At 48.1% G+C, this 12692-nt stretch overlaps 1 protein-coding gene across 2 annotated transcripts in view; it reads left to right on the top strand.

Moving 5' to 3' along the window:
• The window catches only part of LOC147711102 (rho guanine nucleotide exchange factor 19-like), a 265736-nt gene that overhangs the window by 86749 nt on the left and 166295 nt on the right, over positions 1–12692 (top strand). For both annotated transcript variants that reach the window (XM_086921908.1, XM_086921909.1), the window contains exon 3: positions 833–909. In XM_086921908.1, coding sequence (XP_086778034.1) covers positions 833–909 — 77 coding nt within the window. The remainder of the gene's footprint in view (positions 1–832; positions 910–12692) is intronic.

The raw sequence follows: 12692 nt of genomic DNA, 5'->3' as shown, positions 1-12692 counted from the left end.
ATTCATGTAAGGCAGCACGGAGAGTCCCTTTAAAAGTGGGACAATTTTCTGTTTTATCCACTTTTAAAAATAAATGCAGACAGAAAACACACATTGTTTTTGGTCTGTATTTATCTGTAAAATATCTGTGAAAACGGGGGGCCTTACACATCAGCATCCTGAAACTTGGCATGCAATTATGTTTTACTATGCCTCGCTTACAGCACTTAATGGCTTGACAAATGTAGTTGTACGTCAAACTTCATCCACATTTAGGCTCTTAATTCCTCCATACAGGGACCTTGTGCCACAGGCCTAAGTACTGAGCAGCTTCAATTGGTAAATCTTGCAATACGTGCAAATGATGGATCTGCTGCATAGGTGATGTCACTTCTGGCTGTGATGTCACTTCTGGCTGTGATGTCACTTTCTGTGACACCACCTAACTTGTAGAGTACCCCCACTTCTTTTTTTAGGACTTGTGCCCTGGGAGTGGTTAACAAACTCTGTCTGCTGAGACACTAGAACGTGTCCATCAGGACACAACACTACGTACGGACCCTTCCAGAAACTTCAAGCCTTTGCAGCAGCTACTAGCAATAGTCCTCAGATCTAAAAGTAAGCCGGGAATGTTATCCTCTCCCCAAATGAAAAGAATAACATTATACCCACAGAGGTCTTTGTGTCTGACAAACCCAGTTCCACAACAGAAGCCTTGGTGCAACTAGTGTATTTCTTGACAGCAGGTATAGTGGGTGAAAATGTCCAGAGTTGCGTATAACGGTCTCTTGGGAATGAGTAGTTGGTATTATACTGCCTTTTTTTGAAATTTCAACCTATTTTGTACATTCAGTCTTGTCCCTAGGTTCAGAGTGAGGACCGGAAAAGCATCCGCAAGATCGAAACGAAAGTCTAAATACGTCCAAACACGTAAGTAGAACCCTTGTTGTTTATGACTAGATCTAATCTGTTCTCTAGAATATACTTGCTTCACAAAGATCCTTTTTACTCAAAATTCTTCTCACAAGCCCAGAGTTTATCAGTTTTGTGGTGAACTGATCACCAGCTCCTCCACCTTGTTCATGTCTCAGCCAGTGCTTTAAATGGGAAAAAATAAGTGCAGGTACTCATTAATATGAGCTAGAGGTGTGGCAAGTGGGCGGGGCTAGGGGCGGGGCTAAGAGCAACATATGATGATACATAATGAATTCTGTACCAGTTGCAGCCACTATAAAAACACATGAAAAATGTGTGTATGTAAACGAAACAGGTTAAAAAGAAATCCAAACAGGATGATATGTGAACAGTTCCTCGTTTTGTAATATTTGCTGCTTTTTAATGCCATACTGCTTTTTTGTTGTTGTTTGGCACAATACTATCTACTCTCAGGCATACACGCACACGCACACACACGCACACGCACACACATACACACTCACGCACACACTCACATACACACTCACATACACACTCACTCACATACACTCCCTCTAAAATCTCCTGAGTATCCTGATTCTCTCCCTCTTTCCCTCACTTTTCTCTCACAGAAAAACAGGCACACACAAGTCTGCAAGCACACAGACATAAGCAAACACTCACAAAAAGTCTAGGTGGGATTAAAGCCATTTTAAACTCCTTACCTCCCATGACTTTCTAAATTGCTGTTGTCCATGTTCTGCCTCAATACCTGTGTTTGCCCAAATGCACACAATAGTGGGAATGTGATTAACAGCACAGGGCCTAAATGGGCCCTCCACTGTCAATACTGTGTGATGGTGAACACAGCGACATCATGCAAATGATCCCAATCTGAATAGTTCAACAGCGGCTATGCTCAGGACTATAAAAGCGCTGTGGCTGTCAAGTAGGTTCCAACCATGGCAGCCTCGTGCTCACCAGCACTAGCAGCCAGTGAGCCTACCTTTCATGAGTATTGGTACTCTCCTAAGCAGTAGAGACGTGCTACTACACACATTTAAAACAATGCCACTGCCCTTTTCCCTACGACCAGGCTCTTCTTGGTTCCATGCCTTTACATAGGCATGTCCTCTCCATTCGCCTCTCATCTTTACCCAGCCTCTAAGCTTATCTCCCTAGTTCTGCTTCTCTTCTTCCCACTTTTTGCTTACTCTCTCCACAAGTCTTCAATTTCCTCACTGTTTATTTCCCTACTTGTCTCCTTTTCTCCCCTCCTTTCTGTACTCATCCCCTAAGTTTGCCATCTGGCCAGTATTTTGTTCTGCAGTGTGTGTGTGTGTGTCTGTGTGCGTCTGTCTGTGTGCGTCTGTCTGTGTGCGTCTGGGTGTGTGTGTCTGGGTGTGCGTGTGTCTGGGTGTGCGTGTATCTGGGTGTGTGTCTGTGTGTGCGTGTGTCTGTGTGTGTGGGTGTGTCTGTGTGTGTGTCTGTCCGTCTGTATCTATCTGTGTGTATGGGTGGATGACAGCACAACATGATGACGTCACTGAATTATACCAATTACTTTATAACCGGGATCACATTTAAAACTATTAGCCATGGGAGATGGGATGCGCAAACATGGAAGATGACAGCACGGCATGATGACGTCACGGAATTATTCAAATTACTTTATTAACAAGACGTATCCACGGGACGGGCCAAACGGGATAAACATTTCAACTGTAGAAAATTATCATGGGAGGGCACGAACACGGAAGAAGACACTTGGAATATGCAAATAGAAGGCACATTTGAAAATATTAGCCATGGGAGATAGGATGCTCGAACACGGAGGATGACAGCATGACATGATGACGTCACGGAATCATGCCAATTACTTTATAATCGGTATCACATTTAAAACTATTAGCCATGGGAGATGGGATGCACATTTTAAAATATTAGCCATGGGAGATGGGATGCACAAACGCGGAAGATGACAGCACAACATGATGACGTCACTGAATTATTCAAATTACATATTAACAAGATGCATCCACGGGACGGGGCCAAACGGGATAAACATTTCAACTGTAGATAATTATCATGGGGGGGGGGGGCACGAACACGGAAGAAGGCACTTGGATTATGCTAATTACTTTATTAACAAGACGTATCCACGGGACGTGCCAGACATCATATGCATATATGCAAACGGGATAAAAAATGTGAACTATAGATGATTATCATGGGGGGGCACGGACACGGAAGAAGACACTTGGATTATGCAAATTACTTTATTAACACTGATTAATGTTGGAGGGGTTCACAAAGAGAAGCAGCTCCTGTCCTGAACAAAAAATGCAAAGAAAACCGGCTTTGGCTGTCTTTCTCAACCCATTTACACACCTGATTGAGAGGGGCGGGGGTGAGGCTAAAGCACTTTCAGCTGAACTGTCGTTGCGCATGTGATCAACAGGGAAGGGTCTGTCTAGAGACCCTGCACTGTTAATCACAGCGTGACGCAAGGCAAGCCCTATCTGACCCCTGCTGTCTCAGGCCATTCACATGGGCGCTGCTGGAATCACCAGCAGGGACTCTGTAAGAGGCTTTGCGCCCTTACAAGCTCCTGAGAAGCATGGCGTCATCTATCCTGTGCAAACGGGGAAACATAACCGGAGCCTGCCGTCCCGTTTTATAGGGTACCAGTACTCTCTCTGGCTAATAAAAAAGTGCCGGTACTGAGGGCCTGAAAATTCAGAAGTGCCGGTACTCCGTACCGGTGAGTACCGGCCCATTTAAAGCACTGGTCTCAGCAGGTAACAGGTGAAAAGGCATGTGTTACTGTTGTCTTGAGGCTTGATGGCGAGTGAAATGCATAACCTTTGAAAATAGCAGGCTTGGATGTTCTAGTGTCCTGCATAAATACAAACAAAATCCTGAAATCAGTATGTGCAATTTAAAATACTCATGCATCCACATGTATTCTCTACAAAAGTGTGGCATAAGGCAATTAAGTTTTCAGTGCCACATTAAATATGATATGGACATCTACATACAGTAGAGTGTAAAAGTGGCTCTACATTTTATTGGTGGCTCTTTTTGACGTTCCCTTATTTCCTATTAAACTTTTGCCACTTTATTCAGATTTATACATTTTTTTTTTTTTTTAGTACTTGTTCTCGAAGAAGAAAAATTGAAGCTAGTGCTTTAGGTTGAGCCTGGGCAGTGCATGCACTGCTCTGCAAGGCATGCTGCATTCAGGGAAGGACTTAAAGCTCCACCCACTCCCCGCCCATATTTTTAATTGCCTTGTGTCCTTGTCCACTGTAAACTGTGGCTGTTCATTGGTACGCAGGCTTAGTAGTCCCTCCTTAGTACCGCCTTGTCTTATTTTGTAACCTTCCATGACAACACCCCCTGTTACGTGTGTTATTACTCCGTAGGCTTTAATTATGGTGTCCGAGCACTATTTTCTCAGATAGTTTTGTCCTGCCTGCGGTTGCCGGCAGGACACATACTTTAAAACCTTTTTTTAAAGCTCGGGCGTCAAACGCATTTGCAATGTAATAGGTCTGCATTTACGAGAGTTTGAGATTACATTGTAAATGACAATGCCTTTTATTTATCTGTTTTGAAAACACATAAATAAAAGGCATTGTCATGTACAATGCCAAGAGCTCAAACTCTAATAAATGAGAGACCTATTGCATTGCAAACTCTTGTTAACATCTGTTTTCGCGGGTTAAACTGTAGCCTGATATCAGCCTTTTTTGGGCAGGCTACAGCCTTTGAGACACACACTTCTTTCAGCCTTTCTTCCATGTCTGACCCTATTTATGAATAAAACAAGCGAGAAATGGTTTTCTTTCTTCCGAAATTTAAGTGTAAATAAAAAAGAAAAACCACCATTTAGTTGTTAGCACAGTGAATATTTTTTTACTATCTTCGCCAGACTCCCCAATGCTCAACACGTAGCAAAGCTTTTTATCTAGAATCAGGCTTCCCCAATGAGTAACTTTTGAGCTACTGTTAGCTCTCCCGCCCAACTTACCTGTAAGTACCAATTCTGTGTCCATCCCCGTGGGTAAATTGTATAAAAAAAAATAAGTGCTGGGGCTCTTGTCAGGAGGCAGCTGCACCAGCCCATTTCTCCTGTTGGCGCCACCTAATACAGAACCATGGAAGTGGGCAGAGGATGTGGCGTTATGGCCAGAGCTTTGGACTTCAGAGCTGGGGCACCAGGTTCGAGTCTCGGTGTTGGCTCAACATCATGTGATTCTGGGCAAATCGCTTCAATCTCCCCGTAAATGAATGTGTCCTTAAATGGTGCTCATGAAATGCACCATGATTAAGTGCCGATACTAAGCACCGGAAACCACTGGCTCAAATTAAGCATTGGCCCATCCCATTCTACTAAGAAGCTTTTTCGTGGTTGAATTTGTGTATTCAAGCCAAAATGAGTGTATTTTCAGAACTCGAGAGTTAATAGAGAAAAATGGCAGAATTTCCAAAATATATTTAAAGCTGATTTTCGAGTGACAAATCATGTGGAGAGACTTATTACTATTGTAATTACTTTCGTGCCAGGGGCATTGCACCTGTTTATATTACCCAGGTAGAGCCATTCAACATTGACATGGCTGTTTTAAAGTTACAGCTGGCAACCCGTCTGATGCACTGGGGTGATCACTGCTAATAATTTTACACATGGTGGCCACCTTATGTAATCCTGTCTAATGTGGTCACCGTTACAACACTAACAATACTGGTAGCATGCAACGATTTTCATTGAACACAAGAAGCTTTTAATACTCAAAAGGTTAAAGACTCCTGATCTAGATGCGTTGCAAGCTGTAACTGACCCGCAGCTAATTGAAGTTAGGCTGTTTATCTGGATAGCACATCATGATTGGCATTTTTAAAGTCTGTCTCGCACAAAAGCTCTGAACAAAACATTGAAAAAACGGGAGCACCAAAATAACAAGCATTTACAATGCAATGGTTTTGCCTTTGTTAAAGTTAGAGCTATTGGCATTGCTCTTGACATTATTTTTAATTAATGTTCTTTTTAACATAAATAAATGGCATTGTCATTTACAATGCCACTAGCTTTATCTCTCGCAAATGACACACACAGAGCCCCCCCCACACACAGCCACACAGAGCCCCCCCCACACACACAGCCACACAGAGCCCCCCCACACACACAGCCACACAGAGCCCCCCCCACACACACAGCCACACAGAGCCCCCCCCACACACACAGCCACACAGAGCCCCCCCACACACACAGCCACACAGAGCCCCCCACACACAGCCACACAGAGCCCCCCACACACACAGCCACATAGAGCCCCCCCCACACACAGCCACACAAAGCTTCCTACACACACAGCCACACGGAGCCCTCCACACACGGACGCACAAGCAGGCAACAGGGTCACACGGAGGCACAAGCAGGCAACAGGGTCACACGGAGGCACAAGCAGGCAACAGGGTCACACGGAGGCACAAGCAGGCAACAGGGTCATGAAAACAAGCACAAGCAGGCAAAAGGGTCACAAGCATGAATTGTAATTTAGACGGGGCTGAAGTGGAGAACGGTCAGTTCGGGAAGTAGTGCGGCTGGTCCAGTGGTACCAGGCCGAAAGGTGAGAGGGGCTGTCTGCACCCCAGTTTGGACAGTTTCCACTACCTAACAGGGATTGGTGGGAGGGGGGCGTACTTCTTGCTTACTTTAGGGCTGTTACTTCGGGGACGCAGTGCACGCTGCTGCCTGCTGCCGCCGGGACACGACAACAGGCAGGGAGGGGACAGGCTGGGAGAGGGCAGGGAGGGGACAGGCTGGGAGAGGGCAGGGAGGGGACAGGCTGGGAGAGGGCAGGCTGGGAGAGGGCAGGGAGGGGACAGTCTGTACATACAACCAAGAACCTACCAAAACCGCAGCAAGATGCAAAGAATAACAACAGTATCTTAAGTGTTATTCTGTATCTGGAAAAAACACCACCTCTGAACAAGTCTCAACTGCTCGACCACAGCAACCAGCAGAGTCAACACAAAGGGAGTCTTGCTACCCTTACCATGCAGAGTCTAGTATGGATGACAGTACAGTCGAGGGATACCGGCTGAGCACAGCACATACTAGTGTGGACGGCAAGGGCCAGGCACGGGCCCCCGGTACCCACACCGCAGGAAACCAGAAATCGCTCGAAGCCACTGCTAGCCAGAGTGCAGACAAACAGAAGACCGCTGCTGGCCACAGCAAAACAGCCACAAACCAGGTCATGTATGGGGTACAGACCTCTACCTAGATCCAGGCAGCCATAGACAGAGGAAAGCCAAGAAAGCAACCTGACCAGTTCTACGGCATCGCCAGTGATATGCCAACAGAAAAAAATGGCTTGCTGATAAGACCCATGCGCTCGGCACCTGAAACAGGGGCAGAGGCTCTACACTAATGTCGCAACTAAGAGTCGCTCGGGGCCTCAACTGCTAACCCAAAGCGGAGCCAGGCAACCCAGCCACATAGATACCCCATAGAGAAGCCACATTCTCAAACTATTGTCCACCTTGTGGTAAGCTTTGAATAAAGCCACAACATGACAAGAGGCAGTGTACTTCAGAGTCCGGAGGGAGTCCAAGCTGCCTTTACCTGCACGAACGTACAAATCAGAAAGGACAGGATGGATGGATGGATAAATGAATGAAAGGTGTTAATTTATGGGCGGTGTGCAAGCTGCCTCTTAACGGGCCGTGGGCTCTCACCCTAAAGTCAGAGCACAACCAGATCTCTTCATCCACCTGCGATACTGAACGCTCACGATATTTGACGACCGCTAATGGATACGGAAAATGAAACCAGCAAAACCACAGTACATGGGGCAGCGAAAGCAATCTGCTGTTTGTGAGAGATACTAGGCCAGTTGAAACCCTAGGGGGAGGGTCGTACATTAGCCCAGCACACCCCTATTCTGTTGGGGGGGGGGGGGGGGGGGAGAATTCTGAATCGGGGCTTGGCATTCCTCCACACCTGACCTGCCATAGGCCAGGCAGAAGATTAGGGACAGGTATTAGACCAGGTGAGAACCACCAACCTTCGGCAGGACCACTGCACAGCAGGGCACTGGAAGTAAGGGTGCTGCAGCAGCCCAAAAATAATCGTGTTGGAGTCCAGAAGGTAAAGGAGCAAGATTTCTGTTTTTCTGGTCACAGTTGCTGTGCGTTTAAAAACAAAGGTCAAATGTCATGCTATGACTACTGACGAACTTCTGCTAATTCAGAAACTGGTATTCACATATAATTCTCTGACTTAAAGAAAGAGGATATTTGTAAAAGTGACTTAGAGGACAATCTTGCTAGGGTACACGAGCTTAAAAAACGGATATCCTTCCGCGTTTCCCTTCAAACACAACAACGTTTAAATCATGTAAATAGACTATACATAGGATTCAAAATAGCTCAGCAATTAGGACCGAGCAAACGAAGCACACTTTTTTTGCAATTCTGAAGTGTGATGAAAACAAATATTTTAATAGGATTAAAATAAATCAAGGCAGTTTACTTGGTGACAGACGCACATGACAAATATCCGCCGATTATATTTTCTATGCAGTTTACTAGTAAAACCGCGTGTCTATGCAGATTTAATACCCATTCCAATGGGAAATATGCGGTCTGTGAGTGAAGGTGTGCAACCACAACTGTTTTCAAAATGCATCAGCAGCTACACACGACACACCTTTGCCGCTCTCCTGCTGAATCGTCCCGGTAAGTTTGCTAGACGTTTTTGGTAGGATGCTTGGATTTTTCACAATCGCTGAGACTTTAGTAACGGAATATTAATGGCAGCACCACTGCTGCACGGTGGAGGCCTACGCCGATACGGGCCAGGGAATCCAACCTCACAAGAGCTCCCCGGTGACAGATGGAGGCAGAGGGCCAGGTGGGGAGGGGGGCGTGCCTGCCAGCGAAACAGCAGAGAGGGAATGACTGGCAGCCAGGGGTAGGAATGCTCAGCTGTACCGCGTCCATACATTCTACATCCGAGCTACAGAAACACCTCCGTTAAGGCACAGCGCAGAAACGTAAGTCCTGGTGTGATTCCCTCTATCCGGCTCCGCCACATACCGGACCAGGCAGTCAGACACGCCGAGGAGGGCCGGGCCGATGCCGAGAGCTGCCGTTCACATCGACCAGCAGAAAATGGGTCCAGACAGGCCCAGTGGCAGGAGCCTGTCATCGGGGGAGCATTCCTGCGCCACGTGCCACCTCTGGGCAAGACAGGTCCCGGCGTGCGACACACGGCACCCACTTTCACTGCGGACACGCCTGCCGGATACCTCACGGCAGCAACCAGGTAGCGGAGTCAGCAACCTGTCTGCAGCCGCATGGACAGGCCCTGGCTGGAAAGGGTGAGGGTGCCCTACCAGCAAGGTGTGAGCACAGACCGGTGCAGACTGAGCAATGCGGGCTGGTTAGGCCCGCCGTCCCCAGTGGCACAACGCAAAATCATGGTGCCTCGCTGCAGAACGAAATGAAGGGGCTCAGAGTTCCCGTATCTCTCAGACTTTCATTCGCCGTGCTCTGAAAAGGTTCCCTGAAGGTCTGAGGCCCCTGAAGTGGTGTGCCCCGCCGGGGCTTGTTACGCCCCGGGCCGTACCCCTTCAAGTAAAACATAACGAGAAGCACCAGTGCCGACCGCCCGCTAAGCAAGGTATGATCGGAAAGACAAGTGCAAGCTGGACTAGAGTGCTCCCAGTAAGCTAGGTTGAGAAACCAGTGCAGAGCCTTTCTGCCGCAGTATGAGCACTATGCAAACATGGCACGAGAACAGACCACGGCCTGCCTGATAGACCAGCGCAGACGTGCCCCTTTCCCATGCATAACTGTTCGGCGCACCATCAGCGAAGGGTGCCCACCCTTCTTGGGGTTTTATACTCCATATTCCCCAATACATAACCTTGACTATAAATAATAAATATCCCCCAGCCAGGCGTGGTCACCATACGCCATTACGGTCCGATCTATAGTGTCCTGCCTCTCTGCAAGATGGGTTCAGACGCCCACCAGGCCTGGCCTGGCACGGAGGCATGTCAGACAGTGCAGAGGTCCACGCCCCCTTTCAATGACACGGATACTGATTGGCGGGTTTTAGAGTCCTACGTGTTCCCGTGATGGCACTGCTCTTTATGCTAAGCCGGTCCCAAAACACACCGCTGCACTCCACTGTACCCAAGTACAGAAAACGAGGACCGTTCCCATTCTAACGGCATGATTCTTAGGCCGTTAATAAAATCACCATCTGGCGATAAATACTATGTCCAGTTTCTTTTTTTCTACCCTGAAACCGGACCTAGGATGCGTGTTTCCGGTCCAGGGAGGACTTGGCCTGGGAGTTCGGTCTGGACTGTTCCCATGAGGCACAGGGTCAAGTCTGATTTGCATATGGCTGGGTCCAAACTGGGATGGCGTAGTGGGCAAAAGAACGATGGATTTAACCCAGATCTTTTGACTGGGGAGAATGTTTGCGTTGTCTGCATTCCGTCAATTATTTCTTTGCTCTAACAGTTTCTTTTTGCAGCCTAAAAGTGCTAACCTTTGGATTCCTTGCTACTTTTGAAACAAGACATCCCCAAACTACTGTAAAGCGCTTCGACACAAGAGGCATTTGTCCGTGGTACACAAAACAGCGTACTTAACTAAAACGATGAAATCGGAGCAGTCTATATCCCCCACCCAAGTTAATCCGCTAAGCCATCAGCAGAGGGCAACCCCATCACAACAACGTGTGATATTAAATCCCGTGTTGGGCACAATAAGCAAGACTGAGTTGCCAGCTTCCCCTCAAGACGAAGGACGGATGGGGAGGGAGGAGTCCCTCCGACACCTCTCTGGGGGACAAACATTACACACAGCAGTTGGAATCTAGCACAATCTTGAAACCTCCCAGACATCACACATGGAGTGGGGGCTAAACCCAGACCAGCCATCACATCAATAGGGTGCGCTGTGACTGCAGGAGAGGGGCTCAAATGCAAGGCCGGAGTCCCAGCCCCTCAGTGTGCAGAGCCGGGCACCACCCGCTGCCAGTATTGTCAGACCACACCTCAACGCTGAGGGGCTTGGCGCCCTTTCACACCCCGAGAGATAGCATCATTAAACATGGAGGCCATGACAAAAGGTGCTTACATAGAACTACCCGCAGCCCCCACCCACCACAACCATTCCCAATACAAAAGAAGAAAGGGAAGGCACAATGCAACCGAGCAGACAATGCTTCGGGGTTTTATATAATAATAAGGTTTTGGGTTTCTCAAGCGTCAGTAATACATGGAAAACGGTGGCATTAGCAGGGCGGGTTTCCTCAGAACGCACGAAGCACAGGCAGTAGTGGTGCGGGTTTTTCCTCACACAAAGCGCCACAGCCCGGCAAAAGCAGCACAACATTCCACAGGAATAAACAGGTACATGTACATCTCAGGCAGCAGTACAGAAAGACACAAATATACACACAGGATATGTGTTCCCGACTAGCAGGGAATTCCCGTATAAACCACACATTAGGCGACGCTGAGCAGAGAAGGTTTTGTCAAACAAACCACTCACTGTAAATCTATCTTGCTCTGTGCAGCCAACCACCCACGATCCCACCAACCTAAGTGGGAGAGCTCCGCCAGCATCAAACCGCCGAGCCGTGCATAACACAACGAATCACAAGGAATATACTTTAAATAGAAACAGAAGCGCCCACCACTGAAAACCGGAGCACTCCCAAAAGCACGGAGGAACGAAAGATCTTTGTCATTTAATGCAAACACAAAGTAGTCTAGCCGTCGGTGTTTCACTACACAAGCACAGTTAGCAATATGGACTGTGTTAAGATGTGTATTTGGTTACAGGTGATTTCTTGTGTTTGGGCTGAATAGTCTTGTGGAATAATGACTTAAAGCGCTTGATGGTAACAGCAGTTAATAAGTGCTCAAGAAAGATTCTTACTGATCTTTAGCTTTTATAGAATAACGAGCACCGGTTCATGGCATTGTAGAGTTTTATGTCAGCTATGCACGGGCACCAGCGGGAGGGGGGCGGGAACGGGGGCTGGAGACACGGAGAGCGGAAGGGGGGCAGGAACGGGCATTTGTAGAGCAGGAACGGGGGCCGGAGACACGGGGAGGGGGGAGGGGGGCGGGAACGGGCATTGTAGAGCAGGAACGGGGGCCGGAAACACGGAGAGCGGGAGGGGGGCGGGAACGGGCATTGTAGAGCGGGAACTGGGGCCGGAGACACGGAGAGCGGGAGGGGGGCGGGAACGGGCATTGTAGAGCAAAGCACGGGCACCAGCGGGAGGGGGGCGGGAACGGGGGCCGGAGACGCTGCGAGCAGGAGAGGGGGTGGGAACAGCCAAATAAAAGCAAGCACTCACCTGGACTTCTTCCGGGTGCCGTCAATGCCGGACCAGATTCAGGGGCGTTCCTGAGGGCTTTTGGCTGACGTAGTGTGACGTCGCCAAAAGCCAAAAATTCTCGGGAACGCCCCCGAATGTGGTCCGGGATTGACGGACAGAGCCAACTCCCAATGGTTAGCCTCCATTTATGGAGCTAACCAATGGGAGGAGGGGGCTGTTACCAGACTCCACACACAGAGCATAAGATTTTTTCCTAGCGCATGCGTACTTCGTACGCATGCATCGCTAGTCAAAACCTAAAAAATGAATACTTTCTGTGCATGTATGAGACAGAAGTACACTGAATCCTCACACATCCAATTCCGTGATGTAAAATAGACCCTCATGAATTCCAATGTAAACTTCGCAT

Source organism: Lissotriton vulgaris, chromosome 5 (assembly GCF_964263255.1).
Source record: "Lissotriton vulgaris chromosome 5, aLisVul1.2, whole genome shotgun sequence".
NCBI classification, from domain to species: Eukaryota; Metazoa; Chordata; class Amphibia; order Caudata; family Salamandridae; genus Lissotriton; species Lissotriton vulgaris.
Note: the sequence above shows the minus strand (reverse complement) of the source record. Positions and strands in the feature narration are given on the sequence as shown.